Source organism: Chlamydotis macqueenii, chromosome Z (assembly GCF_036417535.1).
Source record: "Chlamydotis macqueenii isolate bChlMac1 chromosome Z, bChlMac1.mat, whole genome shotgun sequence".
Classification (NCBI taxonomy): domain Eukaryota; kingdom Metazoa; phylum Chordata; class Aves; order Otidiformes; family Otididae; genus Chlamydotis; species Chlamydotis macqueenii.
The window spans coordinates 50,131,585-50,152,044 of record NC_141593.1 but is presented as its reverse complement, the minus strand read 5'-3'; the positions used below and the strand labels follow the sequence as shown (position 1 = coordinate 50,152,044).

General features: G+C 43.9%; 2 protein-coding genes across 12 annotated transcripts in view; both read left to right on the top strand.

Moving 5' to 3' along the window:
* Positions 1-20,460, top strand: part of NRG1 (neuregulin 1) — a 492,971-nt gene that overhangs the window by 372,711 nt on the left and 99,800 nt on the right. For 2 of the 11 annotated variants that reach the window (XM_086770236.1, XM_086770235.1), the window contains exon 1: positions 12,039-12,666. The exons of the other annotated variants lie outside the window; for them this stretch is intronic. In XM_086770236.1, coding sequence (XP_086626362.1) covers positions 12,039-12,666 — 628 coding nt within the window. Of the gene's footprint in view, positions 1-12,038; positions 12,667-20,460 lie in introns of those variants that run through there. 11 annotated transcript variants of the gene reach the window in all.
* Positions 11,418-11,579, top strand: LOC147596332 (uncharacterized). The gene has a single exon (XM_086771544.1). It carries the CDS (start codon positions 11,418-11,420, stop codon positions 11,577-11,579), a length of 162 nt encoding a protein of 53 aa, XP_086627670.1.

The window sequence follows — 20,460 nt, the reverse complement described above, 5'->3', positions numbered from 1 at the left end:
ATGTGACTCAGGTTGAGACTGCACGAAAGCATCCTGCTGGGGGAGCAGTCTAAATCAATTTCTGTGACTTTAATCTGTGTATCTAATCCGTAACTTTATTACTTGTTCAAGTCACACTGTATTTTTCTGCTGTTCTAAGCCTTCATTTCAGGGGTTCCAGCTATGTGTCTATATTCGTATGCAGTGTAATATGTTGTCTTTAATGACTGGCAAATGAAATCTGAAAGACATTTCTTCAGCATGCATGTGCAAATACCAGCTTGACAGACACATGTCTGTAACGACAGATCATTGTTTGGTGTGCCAGGAGATGAGCACTTCTGGCGTGACTTCTCTGATATTTCTTGATATCACAGGACACGTGTAAGGATTTTTTTTCCAGCTCTCTGTGAACACTGTGCTGTTTCAACGGGAAAAGGGCTTAGTACAGACCTTTATATGGGGTGCTGTGTCTCATGCTGCTATTTGTACCTGTTTCCTCTTTGTCCATCCTCTGTAGAATTCTGACTTGCATAATTGCATTTGAACATAATCATATTCGTGGATCAAAGAAAATGCACAACCTTATTGTTGCAAGTTAATTGTTCCTGGAATAATTCATACAGGTTGTCCACAGTTGCGTGTCTCAGCGATAGATTCAGACACATCAGTTGGAGAAGGTCCAGAGGAGGGCCACGAAGATGATAAAAGGGCTGGAGCACCTCTCTTATGAGGACAGGCTGAGAGAGTTGGGGCTGTTCAGCCTGGAGAAGAGGAGGCTCTGGGGAGACCTGATAGCGGTCTTCCAGTACCTCAAGGGGGCCTACAAGAAAGATGGGGAAAGGCTGTTTAGTAGGGCCTGTTGCAATAGGACAAGAGGTAATGGTTTTAAAATAGAGGGGAGTAGATTTAGATTAGAAATTAGGAAAAAATTTTTTATGGTGCGAGTTATAGAACACTGGGACAGGTTGCCCAGAAAGGTGGTGGAGGCCCCATCTCTGGAAACGTTGAAGGCCAGGCTGGATGAGGCTCTGAGCAACCTGATCTAGTGGGGGATGTCCCTGCTCCTTGCAGTGGGGTTGGACTAGATGACCTTTGAAGGTCCCTTCCAACCCTAACCATTCTATGATTCTATGATTCTATGATCATTCCTCCCAGCTTCTGTGATTTTCCAAATAGCTGGTATTATTTACCCACTTTAGTGGGCACTCGTGCAAACTCTCTCATTACCTAATGCACCAGTGAGCTGTCTGTTGCCAGTAGCTACAACTTACCTCTACACTGGTAAGCAGTAAACCTGAACTTTCTGTCTGCTGTGGACACATTAATAATGCATTATGTTTCCTGTAATTGCATACATGCAGAGAGATTTATTTTTTTTTGTAAGAGGAAGAAAGGATATGGAGGTGGAGCTTGGAAGGTGGTAGAAACAGCTACAACTAATTATTAATGCTGACTAGACCCCAGCTGCATGGGTTTCTAATTAGCCCATGTCTAACCCTAATTAATAATCACTGTTGGGATGATACTAGCACTTCTTAACGGGGCTAGTTTAGAAGAGGAAGTATACGGTCTGCTCACACTAGCATATACTCAACAATGCAGGTCATTTTTTTTTTCAAGTCACTTAGTTAAATTTTAGTCATTTTAAATGTGTCCTTCAAGGCCACCTCAAAGTGTGATTTCTATGCAACTGAGCAGAGCTGCTTTCCTGATGAAACCGTGAACTGATGCCTAACAAAGGAAAAGAATGTAATAAACAGAATTTCACATATTTTTCAAGTGTTATTACAAGGCCTCCAGAGAATAATTTTGAATAGATTGGTGAGGCGGAAGCACCATATTTACTCTTCGGGGCGAAAGGAGTCCAAAATTCAGGACACCCTGCCTTTTCCTTCCTTAGCTGAGCTTCAGGCTTCTGGAATAAGTAGAAACAATGTTAAGCCCATGAGTATGTGTGTCAGCCTGGTCTGCCCCAGGGAGTTTGGGCTTTGCCCTGTGGAGCTTGTGCCTTTAGAATCGGATCTATTTTGGTCGCATACTTGTTTTCTCCTCTAGCATGTACAAAGTTGTTAAAATACAGTTCCTTTATTGAAAACCCCGAAGGAAGGACACAGGGTTTAGTGTGAAATTAGAAACACAGAGAGGACTTGTCCTTTGGCAGCTTTTAATTTAATTGGAGTTAAGCACTATGCAGGGAATTTTTGAGCAAGAGCAAGCATCCCTCAAGCGAAAGCAGATATTAGATCTTTGCTATTGCTGTGGCTGAGCCGACTGAAATGTTGCCCACACTGGCAAGAAATTTGGCCCCATTTTTGCAGCAGTCAGCGTCTGAAGGATGTAGAGTCTTATAGGATGTGTGTACAAGCCAGGGTCACCAAGTGCCCCATTCTCCTTCTTGCAGCCTGTAGGTGCCCGTTTCCCTTCCCCACCACCACCCTTTCCACCACAGGCATTGCGTACCTACAGTGGTGTACATGAGAACAGCTCTGTTGTATTTGTCTTTTTCTCTGGATGATAATTTGGATGACCCTGGCTGGGAAGATGGGATACAGGGTGACCTCAGCCCTGCCTGTCTGTCCCACTCTTTCAAATACTCTTTCAGAGTAAATGCATTTATTCCTTAGCCACCCTCAAGAAGAAGGAAGATGACAGTCTCTTCCCTTCACTCCCTTTTTGTAGTCCCATTGCCATTTCACAGCCTCTGTGGTCAAACACAGGCAGACATGAGGCACTCCCAGTGGACATGACTTGCAGTTTGAATGCAGGAAATGCTGCAGGAATAATGCATACATCAAATTAAATAATTGCTGTGAACTCATTCTCATACTTACATATGTACGAGTTCATAAACACTCCCTCTCATACTATTGTTGTCAGTAGTGGAGGTTAGAAATATTTGGGTTCTGTAGCAAAGGCTCCATTTACATGCCTTCCTTTGTCCTGTTATGAGCTTCAAAGAGCTGTTTTTAGCTCTGTCACTGCCTCCTTTTCCCCATTTCTAGGTTGTCCAATGTCTTGGAGAAGGGAGAGTTTCCTCTGCTGCTTATACTACTGTTCTTACACCATCCAGTAGCGATGGCCCACATTGCCCTGTGCTGTGCATGCCCATGTGTTAAATGCGAACAAGTTATAATGAACCCATTTTACCCTGGTCTAAGGGTCTTCTCGGTGTCTGAAGGAGCACAGAGTCTGCTCTGTAGTTTTGAACTGCGTCAAAGAAGTGAGAGTACAGCAGATCGATTTCTTTAAGGTTTTGGAGTTTCCTCTTTGCTGGTTTCCTCTCTTGCTCTTTACAAGACCCCACCTGATACAGGAACATTAAAGTCGTGTGTATGAGAAGAGTTGACTATCTTATTTCAATTTAAATTTTGATTTCTAAAAAGTGAGAGTTTTGCTTTTGTGCCAGATCATATGTAGCACAAAGAGAGCCTAGGTGCAGGGGTGAGAAAGATGTGACAACCACCTTAAAATGCTGGCTGAGGTTATTATTCAAAACATAGCTATGAAATAAAACCATATTTGATTAGACTACTGAAAATTCATGACTAGACATAAAATCTCCTTTGTCATAGTTATTTGAATTCTTCTTAATTATTTGCTGGAAATTGACAAAATTTTCCAACCAATGCCAAAGGAGTGATTCATGCCTTCTATGGCTTTCTGAATGCACTAAGAAGGAATATTAAATATTAAGTGTCCTTGATGATGCTAAGATTCTGAGGCATGATGAGAGCTGTCGCTTTTGTTATTGTTGGAATTTTTACAGTTATAAATACTGTATTGCTTATCTGTTTTAAACAACAAACATCTCAATTCTGCTAACTTGAGCATAATCAGGCTACATATAGACATGACCAGAACTGAACCAACGAGCATAATTGAATTAATATCTTTATGTAGGATAAGGTAGATAAAGTGCATTATTTTGAGGTTTTTGCAGAAAGCTGCTAAGCAAACTAGTTCTTGAGCTGAAATCATAACATTTTCTGCAGGCAAAGTTCTGAAGCTTGCAGATTCTGAATGTAGAACTATACCGTAAGATGTACTTGACAAATCTAAACCAGCAGTGCATCAATGTCCTGTCATTAATACCTGTCTATTTAATGATACAAAAGTTCTTCCATGCAGTAGGCTGACTGCATGTCTTTGACTTCTTTCTTTTTGTTTTTCTAACAGCAAAACTATTAAATATACATATGCTAGAGAGTTACTCTATTAGAAAGTCTATGTGTAGTTGAAAATTTGAAAATGGCACTTTAAAGTGAGGTAAAGTTTGATGACTTAAGTTTTAAACAACAGCAGTTTGGAATATGTGCACGTACAAAAATAATTAGATAATTTGTGCAATAAATAGAGTAAAGATTTTTCAGAATAACTAATATCTTGTTGGGATCTTCTGGGAGCATCTGCTTAAATTAAGCACAGATTCGGGAAGGGCCTTGGATCATGGTTTCACTATGCAATGTCTTTGATGAGAAGACAAGGTGAAGGAACTTCTCTCCTTTGGCACATGGTCCTGTCCTCATTCTTCCAGACTATATATGTTTATGGGGCCAGGCTGGGAATTACTGATAAGCTTACCCATTTAAAAAAAAAAAAAACAAAAACAAAAACAAACAAACAAACAAACAAACCAACCTTAAATTCTTTTTAAGTAAAAAATCAGTTCTTTGATCCGATTGAGAGTCTGGCCACATGAACGATGTTACTGAATTAGTGCAGGTGACAGAACAGAGGGAGCAAAAAGAAGGAAGAGTCAGGGAAAAAGATGGTGTTACTGCCAAACTGTGTTTATCATGAAACCACAGCACTACACTCCAAAATACCTTTTCAGTTCCTGAATTAGGCTCAGATTCAAAAAGGCACTTAGATATATGATGTAGCCCATCTCTAATCAAGAAGGCATTTCACCACTTGTTTAACTTCATGCACATTTAAGTACTTTATTAACCAGGGGTCAAAGGGGAAGCGATAATTCTTTGATTCAGGGTTTTTGAGACCTTTATTCAAATTATCAGTGTCCAGTGATTCCTCCATCAGCAGCGGCACTGCAGATGTGAAGGCTGGCCAGCACAAAATCCTGCATAGCCAAGCATGCAGTGGTGCTGTCACTGTCCTATGAACACCCATGAGGAATTTCTTCCATCTGAATAAAGTGACTTAAATGCAGGCGCACAGAGGCATTTGAGCCCTAAGCTGGATGGGAGTTCATGAGCGAGCGTCGGCTCTGTATCTGCAATGCTTCCCCAGCTCACTGCTGCACTGTAAAAATAGTGACGACTGCCCCAGCAGGTCTGCTGGAGATCCAGTGACAGAGTGAAGGTAATACCAGACCTGAAACAAACAAACAAACCAGAAAACTGCACATGGTCTTTCTGCTGCTGCTTCTCCCCTCAGGCAGAAGAGCCTAGCTGAGTGCATTACATGTCTTTGCTTAAATGCTCCTTTATGACATGGCAAAACTAGTTATCATTAGCCTGAACATTGGTAGGGCTCATCCCAGTTTTGTGACTGAGCAGAGGCTGGGGGAGTGAGTCAGTGCCATTGATGAAAACCCCTGACATTCATGGTTTGATGTTGGATTTCTGTGTCTCATGTAGTGCTCTGCTTTTGATTAGGATGAAAGAAACTCAGTGTCTCACATTTCACTTGAAGATGAAAAGACTCAGAAAACCTTTTGGTTCCCCTGAAATAACAGCCCATTTTATGGCAGTTTTCAGTTTCAATTACTGACTGTAGCTATTTAAAGTATAAACATCTCTTGAAGCAGCCATTGTGGTCGTGTTGTTTTTTCAAATCACTGCTTCTGCAATCCGCAGCTATTGTGCTTACAGAAGGCATGTTCATGGTGTAAATGCCTGGTGTAAATGTGCACATGTGATGTCAATACAGAAAACACTGCCACAGAGGCTACATGAGCTCTCCCAAATGTTTTCACAAGCACTGAAGTCTGTAATCTGTGCTCCAGACATTTCCAAGAAACGTACTCGTGTGAGGACCTGCTTCTGACACATCTACGTGGGCAGTGCAATAATTCCAGTATAGCTGTTTTGACTTGAGGGAACAGAGATGGTTTGGATATGGCATCTTCATGTCCCTGTCTCCTGTGTTGTGTGAGGGTAAGGGGTGTTCCTGCAGCAGCCCTTTTATGGCAAATCAATTAAGCACACTAATGATTCTGCTGACCCTGACGTATTTACCCTCATGTCTAAGGCTGAATATGTGCCTAAGGGTTCATATTTTTACTGGTCGCATTTTCCTACATTTTCTTACAGGCTTGATGTTTCTTCTCTTCAGTCACAGATGGTTGCAAAAGGCCAGAGGGTTTAAAAAAAGGGGAATGGGGGAAAAGGTGGTAGGAAGGAGCAGAGACATACAAACAGTGCTATCACATGTATCCTGTTTGCTTTCCATCAGGTGAAAAATGGGATGTGTGTGTGCGAGTGACCACCTGTCCCATTTTAACATTTGCAGTTCCAGTGACAGGACAAGTATAGAAGCAAGATGAAGTTTTCTCCTTGTGCCATTTGAGATGAGAGATGAGTTTTTTAGTGAAGGTGTTTGGAAGGACTCAAAGGGAGAGAGTGCTGGAATCAATCCAAGGGAGATGAATTGAGGAAGGGAGGTTGGTGAAATACTGAAGGTGTTTGCACCATAGCCCACTCTTTCTACACTGTGACTGCTGGCAGTGATGCTGCTTCTTGGGCCTGCTCACTTGCTTTGGGTCACCCCTCCATCTTTAAATAGTGCACTTATTTAATTTGAAGAAAGTGCCTGCAATCAATAAAATGAGATCTTTTTATCTTCCTCATCAATCTCTTGCTAATGAGCATGCACTTTTTTTTCTTTTTTAACTTCTGGGTTGCAATGCTTTTAATTTCTCAATGTATGGAAGAAAAAAAGGGGTGCAATCAAATGCATGATGGAGCAGTTGTTGCCACATATTACTGCTTGCCTCTTTCTGAAGAACTGGCATGTTCTTAAAGGAAAGTAGTGATCTGGGTGGAGATAACTTCCCCTGCACTGATGTGTGATCTTCTGAGCATCCTTTCTTGAGCTGTGATCCAGCGGAACAGGAAAAATCACTTGTGAAGACATACATTACTTTCTTAATGTCCCAGTAGTTGCAAGAAAGTAGACAATTCTTAGGGAAACTTTTTGTGGACTACTGGAACTCTATTTAAAGCACATGGATATTTGAAATCCGATGGCCTCCCTGAGAATAACTCACCAAGCCTAATTTCTAAAACCTTTAGCAGGTTTGGGTCATGACCAAAGGGTCAGCTGAGTTAAATGGTTACTTGCTGCTGTAATTTGCAGGATGTTGTCCGTTATGATCACATACCTATTTAGGCTTCGTTCACATCTTCGTGGCTGGCCAGAGAGAGTGGTTCTCTGCAGTTTGGTAACAGGCAGGCAGCCCCTTTTTAGCAGTTGTAAAACTGGAGGAGCAGCTTGTTTATCCTCATTGCAGGCTGGAGGTTAATGCTGACTTGTGGCTTTGTGTCTCTCCTTGAGTCTTTTGGGAGTGGAACTTAGCAAAATAACACTTGATTCTTTGCAAAAACACTCCACAAAATAAAATTATGGTTTTGTAAGCCTCTCAATTTCAAACTGTCGCTTACATATGGAAGGAGTCCAAATCTCAGTCACAGATTAGCTTCATTAGTGTAGAATCACACTACTTTTTCCTCTAAGCCAAAGAGACCCAAGTCACCTAATAATCAGAAATAAATCTTTGCAAAAGGACCTGACCTAATTACAAACAGGAAAGTAATTTCCTTCCTTATCCTTCTATATTGCCCACCAATGGGCTACCCTAGTAAAACTTTGTTACCTCCAAGGCTGTGCTCCCTCTTGTCTTCTTCCAGGGTCTCCCTTTCTGTTAACCAGTTGCTGGCTCTTTTCCAAGGCACTCATCTCCTACAGCCTGGGCCAGAGGCCATGTGTAAGCACGGCATGCCAGCGCTAGCATGTCACTACAGAAATGTAAAAAGCTCAAAACTGCAGCTGCAGCAAAGTATCTCTGTATTGCTTTGGCAGGAGGGGGAGGTGGGGCAGACCAGAAAGGACCCCCCAAACTAGCAAACTGTATCTTCAGTTTACAGGCGTGTCTTTGGACCCAAAGAGACAGTCAGCCTTTTCCGCAACCGTGGTAGCTAGCACGAGAGGCAGTGTGCTCCCTTTCCAACCTAGTTGTGGTAAAGAGTGTGGGGTTTTTGCCCAGAACATCCTGAGAGGGGCCAGACCTGTGCAGTATGAGGTGGTAGCACCCTGGGCAGGCTGTGTCCTGGCCCTGGCTTTGGTCGCCTGCGGAGTAGGGCCAGGGAAGCAGCCTGGCCGATAATTCAGAATCACTTTTTTCCCTCATTGGCCGGGGATGACGGCAGCCGCCCTACTCTACTTCATGCCAGCCCCAGCACCCTGCAGCTCCCAGGGGGCTGGGAGGGTGAGGCGGCTCTGCGGGCTTCGCTGGGGAGGAGAAAGAGGTCAAAGGGGAGCTGGCTGGGCAATGCTGAAGGCCTGGAAGTGCAGCGGGGGAAGGGACCTGCAGCCAAGGAGGGTACTGCAGCCTGGAAGGGAGCGAGACCCCATGACGGTGCTGTGGCCGTGGAGGCAGTGGGAGGACATGGCATGGGCAGGCCCTGGCCACTGGAGGAGAGGGTGAAAAAGCCAGGGGAGGGGTAGCAGAAGCGATTCTGGCTCCCTTGAGCCATGAGGGCTTGGGGTGGGAAGGAAGGCAGAGCCTTTCCTTGGTCCCTGTGAGCTCACAGCCCCTGCAGCAGCAGGGTGAGGAGTGGGGAAATGCACCCACCTGACGGGGAGCCCCAGGAAGGGTCCTCATCCGGCTCCAGGAGCAAGAGGCTCTGAGGTTTCATGGGCAGAGGTGGCAGGCCTGAACCGGTCATAATCCATCTCTGTGTCAAGCTGTGTCATTGTGTGTCATTGCTGTAACTTCATGGCAGCCCTTGTAAGGAAGGTGCAGGATCTCCTCCAGCACCTCTGTTTACCGCAGCACCAGAGAGATGGGAGCAAAACAGAAACACAGTTTAAAGGAGAGCATTTAAATGTGAATAGGCTGGAGAGCAGGGAGGATTACAGGAGACTGAACACAGGTTATTTGCCTGGAAGGCCAGTGTGGGGAAGATGTGGACAGGGCAGTGGGTTAAACACAAGCTCAGAGCAGCGTCAGCAGGGAAAATTGTTTTACTGGAAACAGGAAGGTTCAAAAATTAGAGGTGGGTAAAGAAGGCACGACATTTTTAAAAACTTGTGCCAAGCAGTCAGATACTGCAGTATCTAATCTGTGCAATGAAGAGAATATTCCCAGCTGGTTCTCAATTTGCACTGGGCTTTGAAGAGTGATGCTCCAGCCCTCACACCTGAGGAGCAGCTTGTGTGTGCGAAAGTACATCTGATGTTCCCAGATTTATCAGTTACTCTAATGGAAGATACATCCTTTTCCTAGAAACGTTGCTTACTTGTACCGACAGACCATCCCACGTGTTGCGACAATGTTGCTAGGGCAGCTGTGTTGTTACTGCTGCTTGAAATAGGTTTTGAGATACTTGAAAGAGGCTGCACTCTTGCAGAGTATTACCAGCTAAGGAGCACATGTGCTTTGTAATAAGAGGAGCCATGTACGTAAATATGCAATGCAAGCTGTTTGTTCTGTCTGAGGTTACTGAACACATCGGTAACCTGAGGACCAGACACGTCAGTGGTAATGTCGACTACGTTGTATGATGATTTATCTTTTTACATTCTTCCAGAGAATGTTAGCACTGGCAGTGCTTTGAGGCAAAATCTCTAGGCACTGGAATTTAGTAGCATCATCATTACTTCAGTTGGCTACTACAGCCTCACAGGAAGCTTTGTGATCAGACATCCATCAATTAGTGCTTGACGTGGGAGTCTGTGAAAACACTATGGGATTCACTGAGATTTTGATAAACCTTTTTTTTATGCGAATGTCACTAATGTTCCCATGGAAGTCAGGGGGAGGGGAGGAGAGAGCTGGAGGCAGAGAGAGTAGATGGGTAGAGACAGATGTCTTTTTTTGTCACTACTGAAAGTATATAACCACAAAGGAAATTACCTTTTGGATGCTTGTCTAAGGTACCAGCAAAAATAAGTCCAGGGCAATTTGTAGCACTCAATTCTTTGTTTCCTTATGCATTCCACAGCCATTTATGCTAAGAAGAAAGTGGGATTTGTGCTGCCAAATCTTTAATGCAAATGTCTTCACAAAGTCCAAGGAACTGGAATTGTGTTAAAAGCCCCTCTCCTTTTATACGTATGTCTATATTGTTACAAAGGTGTACTTTTATGTGGGAGGCAGAAGAGACTGGGAATAGGGCGGATGCTAATCTTGCTTTCATTATGTTAACTGGACCATTGATTTACCCCTACATTACACTACGCTGGTGAAAACAGGAGTCAGTGCTAGATATTGGTAGAGGTGAGGAATGACAGGCAAATTTCAGAACAAAGTAGAAGCCTTGTTAATAATTTGATTTTCTTTGCTTTTTTTTTTTTCGTATAAGGGGGAGTGAGGATATATGCTAGCAGCATGCCAGCTCTTGAAAAGTATGTTCAAGAGCTGGCTTTAGTGTGAAGTCTTTGCTTTTTCAGTTTTGGAAAGGAGATTGGAAAAATGGAATATAAAAATATAAATATATATATTAAAATCTCTTTGTAATCGCTTAAATGTGAATTTGTCAGAGGTGGTAATGGTTTTGTTTGAGTTTTTTTTTTTTTCCGTCTTTTTGACCTAAGGTGCATCCCAGCATTATTCCCAGTGAACGGAACTTATTCGGGGGCTTGGAAAGAAAGGCTGTCTCTAGGTGTCAGGCAGGGAGGAACCGCTGCTGGAAAGCTGTCTTCCCCCTGGGAGAGGTCGGGTGTCAGACTGAGTGAGCTCAGTCCAGCCCCAAGAGCTCCCACTGACACCCAGCCCTTGCTGGAGGACTCCATCCATCATCAATGGCCACGCTTCAGCTGCAGAGAGGGAGTGGGCAACTCCTGCCTGCTCCCTCTCTTCGGTTTGATGGCCTTTATTCCTTCTAATTAGATAAAATAGGAAGTCACTGACAGTCCTGCGTTGCTGGGTGTACCGATTTCCCTGAGACCAGCCCTGCAGAGGGCGGGGGGTGGGGTAGGGGAGGAAGGAGCGAGTCTTTACATCAGGGAAACAGGCTGCGAGGGGACTGGGGGAGCGGGGCGGGGTGGGGGGGGGAAGGAAGGAGGAAAGTGAATGAGCGCTCAAGAAGGACAAAGAGGGAGGGGAGAGAGAGGGAGTTACCACCGTCTTGGCATCGCTCTTCCTTTCAAACCTCTATGTAATGATATTGTTTGCAGTGATGCTCAGACAGCGAGCACCTGCTGCTCTGTAATGATTCAGCCTCTTTCAGCCGCCGCTGTAACACGACAGGATGCTGCTGCTACTGTCACTTCTGCCGCTGCCGCTGTTGTTAGAGATTTTGCTTTTGCTCCTTCTACAGCATGACAATTGTTTTCCGCGTCTAAGCAGATACCAGCCTCAGATGCTCAAGGTGAGAGTCTTGCCTTTCGCTCTGGGCTATTGGTTCACTTAATCCGTCAATTTGTTCAGTGTTTGTGGTTTTCTTTCTCTTGTTACCCTCCTTCCCCTCGTTTTGTTTTGTTGTGTTTGCTTTGGGGAGGATGTTTCTTCCCTCCTGCTGAAGAGCTGGAATTGCTTGAATGGTGTTTAAGGACTTATAAAAGTGGCCAGCAAACAGGAGCTCAGTAATTGCGAAGCTACTCTTACTTCAAAGAGGTAGAGAGAGCAACAGAGGGCTTGAGGGTGGAGGAGGGGAATATTGGGGGGAGTGTGTCATTTTTCCTATGCGTTACTTCTCTCCCAATTTGGATGATGTTGCTGAGCTCGGACCTTTTGTTGACTCCCACTCTGTGATTTTTGCAGAGCGCTGTGACTATTACTACCATCTCTTTTTGTCTGTGTCTCACAGTAATGGACTGTGATAGAGTTAAGGCCTTTTGGAGGTGAGCTGTTTGAGAGCTGATGCTTAAACATGTCTGAAGTAGCTGCCGACACTTTCCCCAGCCCCTCGGCTCAGCTGAGCCCTGACGCGTCCCTCGACAGGCTCCCGGCTGAGGAGAACATGCCGGGGACCCAAAGAGAGGACAGGAGGGTCCAGGGGACAGCAGGCCTTGCCACGACCTGCTGTGTGTGCCTGGAGGCAGAGCGACTGAAGGGCTGCCTCAACTCTGAAAAGATCTGCATCGCCCCTATCCTGGCTTGCCTGCTCAGCCTTTGCCTCTGCATTGCTGGCCTCAAGTGGGTCTTTGTGGACAAGATTTTTGAGTATGACTCTCCTACCCACCTTGACCCTGGGAGGATAGGACAAGACCCAAAGAGCGCTGTGGATCCTACAGCTCTGCCTGCCTGGGTGCCTTCGGAGGTGTATCCCTCACCCTTCCCTGTACCTAGCCCCAAGAGCAAGGTTGAAGTAACAGTGCAAACTGACAGCTCGCTCGTGCCCTCCAAACCATTCCTCCAGCCTTCTCTGTATAACCGCATCCTAGATGTTGGGTTGTTGTCCTCTGCTGCACCTTCGCTGTCACCACCTGCCCTGGAGCCTACCACAGCGTCTCAGGCGCAAGCAACAGAAACCAATCTCCAAGCTGCTCCTAAACTTTGTAAGTAGAAGCTATGTGGTTTTTTTGTTTTTCCTTACACACACACAGAGGAAAAAAAAAAGGCTCTTAACTGTTCTGCAGCTGTCCTTGGAGAGGACATGCAATTGGCATACAAAGCTTAAGTGTGCTAAGATGGGTATAGCATGGGTTACCATCTGAGAAGAGCACTCAGGGGCTTCTGAACTTGGTTCAGAAGCATGGCAATGCTTAGTTCATTGCATGGCAATGAAGAGGGCTTCGTTTGGGACTTTGTAAAGCCCTGGTACCACCCTTTTCTCTGCGTCTACTTGTAAAGAAGTATGTGATTTGCTGCAAGGGTTTATCTGATAGCTATTCCACACGGTCTATGAGCGTATTTTTCTTATAAATTTGATTTGCATCCTGTCCTGGATCTTCCATGTGTGCTCATTTTCTTTGCCTTGCCTGCAGAGCACTTCTGCTACCTCCTTCCTGAAGTCTGTTGCTGGCAAACATCCCTGTGATCCTCCTGAAACAGTCAGGGAGAAGAGTGGGAAAGAGCGACAGCATATTTGAAGCAGTTAGAGACTAGGAATTATTAATTTAGCAGTTAGCTTATGATCTTTCCCTTTCTCTTAAGAGCATAGCACACATTTATCTGTATCTTTCCCCTCCTCCAGGAGCTGATTCTTGTTGATGCTGTTTCTCAGACATTGCCTCATTGACTTCTGTGGGGCATTTCAGGAAAGCACTACTGCCAATGCGGAAGGGGTCAGTTTCCAAATTAGCTCATCCTTAAAGGGAAAAATATCCAGGGTATCGGGATTATTTCCTCAGTAGCAATCGTAAGGAATCAAAATACCACATTGCTGAAGTGTAATTTCTTTGACATCCATCATTTTCACCCATCAAATCTGGAGCAAATCAAACTACCCATTTCTGAGCTGTGTAATATTGTGCAACTCTAGTGAAAGGGAATGCAGTGTGCTGTTGTGCCAAGAGCACAGGGCTAAGGTTTCCTTTGGAAAGCTGCAGTGATCAGAAAGAACAACTTTGTTCCTTGCAAATTCCCTTGCAGGACCCCATCTCATTTATTCTTTATTGTGCTTTCCCCGTAATGCCACAGGATGGTCACCTTGTGGGTGGCACATGCTGGACCTCACCCTAGAGCCCTGAAGTCACTAGAAGTTCACTACTGAGTTTAGCCCCACCAGGACGGGACTCAGTATAGATATGTGGCAATTGGATTAGATATAGCATTTTGGGCCAGCCACTTTGCCAGTGAAAATGAGCATAACTACAGTGATTCAGTGGAGGTCCTTCCATCTGAGAGTCAGTCCTGCCAGCAATTCCAGAATCACTGGAAGAAAATTTGAAGTATTCCTGTAGAAACCCTGCTGCCTTTTGCTTAGATAATGGGTGACAACCAGCCTTTGTATTAAAAATAATATGTCTGATGGAAACAGTCTAACAGGGAAATATTGCTGTGCAGTTAAAGGACAAGGGGCTTTGTCTGTTGGAGGTAAGACATTACTTGAATTACTGGAACACTTAACTATCCTTGCAGTTACATAGAAGTATATTAAGTGATTTTATATTTTTGCTGGTATTTTTTTTCTGCTGATGCAGAAAATCTTTTTTTTTTGTAGTGCAAATATCATAAGTAGTATTAAAGATATGACAGCACTTTTTACTTCATAAAGTGGCCAGAGACTACCATCCAGTCAAAATGGCCTCTTTCGTGCAACAGGGAGAAGCAAGCAAAAGCTAGTTATGCCAGGACAATCCTTACCCTCTTGAATTTCCCCATGTGAGGCAAGCCTTTATCAGTAACCTGCTAACTTCATCTCTAAAGTAAATGGGGATTGGGGGCAGGGAAGAGATTATTTCGAGCAGTCACTGACAAAAAGCCATTGTCTGCATTCAGGTCTGCTCATGTCTGAGAAATAAATGGTTGTCCAGATATCAGGGGGTTGGGTTGAGTTGTTCTTTTTTACTGTTACCTTAATTTTCTTAAGATAAATGTGTTTTAAGGCATCATAGACTTCCAGATAGATACAGACTGAAAGGAAAGGGAGAACTGGCAGCGGGTCAAGTTTGGTTTGCTCTGAGGGAGAAGGTTTTGTAGACAGTATATATTCTAACTGTGGCACGTAATTCTGTCCATTGCAAGGGGCTGCAATTCCCTGCAAAGAAAAATAAGAAAATATAGCTGGAAAAGTACACTGCAGAAGATGTGCCTAAGAATTCAAAGAGGCATGAAAATAACTTTTTGGACAGCTCTAAAAGCACTGTCTTGGGGTTTTTGAAACAGCTGCATTTCAAACACATCATTGTGTTTTATGTAGAGCAAGATTTGTTGGAGAGGTTGACAGATTGCATCAGTGATAACTTTCTTTTTATGAATGCCTTTGACAGCTATAAAATTCTCAGAGAGATGGCTTGGAAAGTAGCATCTGCAAATTGAATTGTCCCTTCTTTTGCCTCTCGGTGCCTATTTTTCCATGTCGGGCAGAGTGAGGTAGCTTGTTCCCAGAAAGCCCCTTTTGCACTGATAATTTTTTTTTTCCAGTGCAGAAATAAAAAAGAACTGACACATCTCATATTCTGTGGCTGATGTATTGTTTCTGAACCAGATCCTTCCATGAGTTTCGACGCCCTTTTCTCTTCTCCTCTCTTTTCTGTCTTACTCAGCATATTTCCCTTAAAGCTGTATCCTTCAAGGTCATAGTCTGCTGAGAGCTAATTGATTCTTCTTTCTCCTGGAGCCTGGGAGAGAAAGCAGAAGAGAGACAATCCTGGTAATTGTGTCTGGTGCATTAGATTCAAGACTGGTCTCACTCCTATTATTATACTTTGCCCTTATCGATACAGAAGTAATCTCTTCCTTTCTGTTTGGTTTCCATTTTATATTGTAATATCATTTCTCCTTTACTGAAACAGAAAGGAAAGGTTCTAAAGCATTCCTGTATTTAGAGAACGCGTCAATCTTAGCATAATTACACCAGACAAGGTTTCATTACAAGTGGGATATAATATTACGCACTAATGTACAATCTCCCTCCCTCTGAGAAGACATGCAGATTGTAAAAGCACTAACGCAGAGTTAGGGAGCTAAATTTTACTTCTTCCATCACCTTTAAATACAGTTCCACCCTTTACCCAGGCTGGTAATAGATGCAGCTCTGTAGTACTGTTAGAACTGTGTTTCTGTAATAACTGCATCTGTATATCTGCAAAACAACCACTCCTCTCTTTGTGCATCTTCCCACTGCCTTCTCTTTCTCTGTAAGCAGATTTCCCCAAAAACCACCCTCAAAGGTCCATGAGGGGTTGCCTTTCTGGGGCGATAGCTCTGCCAAAGGAGTGCAGGCCTCCTGCATTTTGGCTGTGCCCAGAAGCTGAGATGCACAAGCCCTTGGCTTCGGGATCACATCTCTTCTGACTTGATGAAGTGCCACAAGGACTTTCCTGGAGTGGTTTCCTGGGTTTCCCTGTAAGCTGAACAAAAGGCAGCTAAGCAAAAGGCAGAGAGCAGGGTCCAGAGGATGCACCTCCCTGGCAGCACAGCCCTGCTGCCCCTGCATCCTTTCCACTTTCAGCTTCCCTGACCACCTTGGTGACATGTGCCAACAGGCCAGCTGCATGTCTCGCACCATGCTGGTGGCCAGCGGGTGACCAACAGGCACTTCTGCATCTTGCCACCTCTGTGCCCACCAAGTTGAGTTGTAGTGGCTGTAATAAGCAGATATGGGTGGCTGGATGCAGCACCCAACCTTTGCATGGCCCTTGGGAGCAGGCAGGGCTCCCTCCTACCTCACCAGTGCTGGCCCTCACCTGGAAAACGTGGCAAAGCGGAGAAAGGGCTGTGCACTGCTGTCAACCAACCACCCCTGGCTGGGACTGCTCCCTTATCCTCTTCCTGATTTCTGCTGCCACTCCAGGTATACTGGGCCAGCATCAGCAAAGTCTGTTGCTTTCTCATCCTTGGTGGAAAGTGTTAAAAGAGTTCCCCTGAGGACTGGCAGTGGGTGTTTACCTAGGAAATGGTCTCAACTCCCCTCCAGAGTTATCAAAGCACAGTGTCTGCATTTCTTGTGTCTTTTTAGAGCTAGGGATGTGAAAAATGGAAAGAAAACTAGCCTGTCACTTGTTTTGGTATCATGCTGTAAATATTCCTTGCAATTTCTCTCTACCTTTTTTACCTCCGTTTGTTCTTTCTCAGCTCTGCGTTTGATGTCCTTTCTCCTACACACGGTGATTTGTGAGGGTCTGTATTTTATCTCTGTGGCAGGCTGGAGGGAGCCCATCTGAAGGCTTCAGTTTGTGGATAGCAAGGATTTATTCATAGCAGCTTCACATGGTGTTCGCTCTTTTTCTTTAAACAGTCTAAGTCTGACCCATGCTGTGCAGTTCCCCATTGCAGCGCTGTAGGATTGAGTCCATGCCTGGCAGTCTCTGAAAGTGTCAAGGTCAGCGACGTCTCAGAGAGCCGCAGGGCTCGAGTGTACTCACAGGAGGGAGGAGCAGATGATACAGCACAGGCAATATACCAGTCTTTTCTACACTCACTGTTATTATGCAGGGCAGCACCCCAAGGGAGATTGCTTTTTCCCCAAAGCTTGAAGATGCAGAAGGAAAGCACCTTAAAGCAGATGTTGCTCCATTTCTGATACAGTATTGGTGTTGATTAGCTTCAGACACCTGACTTAAGTGCCTACATTTGGAAGCTAGGCAACCTTCAGCTTCCTATTCAGCATAAAGGAAGAGACCTCCCCCAGGCAATTCCCAGCCTAGCAGGAGTAATTCTCTTTCTCAAATGAATGTATAGGGAGACTAGCCTTGCAATTCAGTTTCTAAGTTAAATGTCGCTACACAATATGAAGACTTGTTTTGAAAGCCATGACTTTTCTTTGATGTGTCCTGTGAATTAACAATGTCTTGTTCCCTTGTCACAGGGAAGTTATAATTAATCACGGTTAAGATACCAGACAAGTTCTGAGCCTAATTCAAGAGCACGATAAAGAGATGCTGATCTCAGTAAGCCCTGGAGACACAATTGGGCCTCCATTAACAAGCATCAATAAAGCAAGTGCCACTGTACTGAGCCAGCCAATCTGTATTTCCCTGAAACACTTCTTTCTCTGCTGTCCCAAAAGTCATGGTGTCATACAGATGTATATACTTGTGGCAGGAACACTCAGAGTAAAGTGAGATTGGGACTGATGGGGTGAGATGCATAAGATGCTGCAATTTTTAGGGAGTTCAGGTTCATTAAGCCTTCTAAAGCGATAACTGAGACTTCCTCTCCCCTCCCCAGCCCAATTAATCACACTGTCTTTAAAATGCTCTGAACAAGTACACAGTTTGTACAGACAAATTTATTGTTTTGTTTCTTTTTGTATCTCTACCATCTTCCTTCTCAACATTCATTGCTTGCATAGAGACAGTTCTTCTATTTAACATGCAGAGGACTGAACTGGTCGCTCTTATGTTTCTTTCTTTCGACAAGCACTCCAAATTCATGGCTTTCAGAGCGACCCGATGGTCGTCTTTTTTCTTTCGTGCATCATGCATCAAGTACACAACATGATGGAGAAAAAGCAGTTATTTCCTGAAGTATTTTCTCTTAATAACAGTCTGAATTTTTCAGTGCAACACAGTAGTCTGCACTTGTATTTCTTTTTAAAAGCTGCATTTTATTTTGTAAACTTCACTAAGAATAAGTTATGTATTCATACTACATGGAACTTCTGCATGGTCTCCCTCCTCATTTATGTACATATGCATATGTGAGTATAGAAAACACAATAGGTATATAGAGTATATAGCTATTGTTTCTTTATTAAAAATGATGTCTGGGACTGTACCGCATCATAAGTTTCTAAGCAAAACTGATTAAAAATTTATGTCATAACAAAACCCAGATTTTGGATTTCCACTGCAGGGGACTGAAATTATCACCCTTCAGTATCTTTTGTACTTTTAAGTGAAATTATGTATTTCCTATTCACACACTGCAAATAACATGCGCAGCAGCCCACCCCAGATTTCCAACGTCTAACTTTCGGGTGCAGAGAAACCTTGGCAAATTTTCTCAGCATCAGATGAGAAGGCAGAATTTGGCTTGCTGGAGGCTAAGTAGCAGGTTAATTGTGATGCAGAGCTGGAACAATATAAATGAGCATTTTCATCATTTGCAGTCTTACGTATGGAAATGCAATAGATTTGCTGCAGAAATCCAACTCGGAATCAATAGCAATGCAATGAGGCAGCTGGTTCAGGGAGAGCACACGTGATGCCGATCTACTGCAGACAGTACCTGGGCAGAGACTGCTCTGGCTCTCTGGCAGGAAAGGGCAGACAGCCCTAGAAGATGCCATGGCAAGTGATGAAAGACTTCTGAAAGGAAAAAGCCTGCTTCAATTAGGATGGGAAGGTATTCGGAGAAAAGACTTTCTCTGACTGAGGGAAGAGAATTGTTTTCTTTGAGGAATTCAGATCTGTTTGAACCCGAAGATGTCTTTTTTTGATACAAGGCACTAAGTTAAGCAAAGAGAGGAGTGTTTGTGCTTCAGGCTATATTCAGGCCGCATGAAATCAAGGAAGGACTGAGTCATGCTGCATAGCTTTGGAGTCGGGTAGGCAACTTTAGAGTGTCTCCTGCTAAGGGCTTCTGCCCTCTTGTTCGCAGACAGACCACGGAGAGGAGCAGGCACTGCCTTTTTGTGAATTGCTTTATAGTAGGCACACTGGCTACCTTTACTATTTGTACTGGAGGGAGCCCGGTTTCCTGGAGAGTAAGCACTGTGAATCACATCTTGATCTTTCACGATAAAATGTTATATGAAGTACCAGACTCAGTAGGCGGTACACATTAAACTCAAGAGCCTGAGCATGACTGTTGTTTGGCAATTATAGAGTTCTTGAAAGCAGCAAGGGAGGAATACCTATGCATTATTTTTGGGCAATGTAATGTCTGCTTATTTAGACACTGTCCTGTCTCATCCTGTCTCTCATCCCTGTCTGCCCCCACCCCATCCCCAGTATAGTCCTAGTCACTGAGACAAAAGGAAAGGGTTTAGCTGGGGAAAAATAGGCAGGAACAAATCCAGTGTGACATGGCTGGCCACCACTCAGGGCTGCTCTAAGCTGAACCAGAGGCAACATCCGTCCAGCTCTGGACAAGATCAGTGGTATTGCGGCATTGCTCCTGTGTTGCTTTATTAGGAAAGCCTAGTTTTAAAATATATCTTCTCACATAATATATTCAGTTTTTTTTCACATATGCTTTCACTACTCCCTCCCTCACTTTTTCTTTTTTATATCTATGCTTCATCCTGGAACTTGCTGGCAGTGCATTCTCGTAACTCAGGCAGCTTTTTATTTTGGCAATGAATATCGCTTCAGTTTTTGAGATGAAAGGAAATCAATACTGGGTTGGTAGTCACATGGCACTGGGGGTTGTATATGAAGCTATGATCTTAAGCATGATTCGTGACATAGTTCAGTATTTCTATGGAATTCCTGAAAGAGATTTGAATTTTACAATTTTTAACAGTCAATTAATTCATATGATTAGACAGATCAAAGGAGAAAGAAAGAGTATCAAGCTCGTTCAAAAGCCTTTCTCTTATGCAAAAAAAAAAGAAAAGGCTCCGAGCTCATAAAAGATGACTTAAATCTTCTAAGGTGGTAACTGGAAGCCAGTGTAAAGCTGCTGGAACTGGATCTCAAGAAGAGAAATTTATGCTTTTCACTATACTAAATTAATCTGGATAATTAATTTAGTTTTTCCACTTAAACGAAATGGCCTGAATTTTCACTGGCATAAAG

Coding starts and splice junctions, on each gene's coding strand:
- LOC147596332 (XM_086771544.1), top strand. CDS start 11,418: ATGCTGCTGCTACTGTCACTTCTGCCGCTGCCGCTGTTGTTAGAGATT.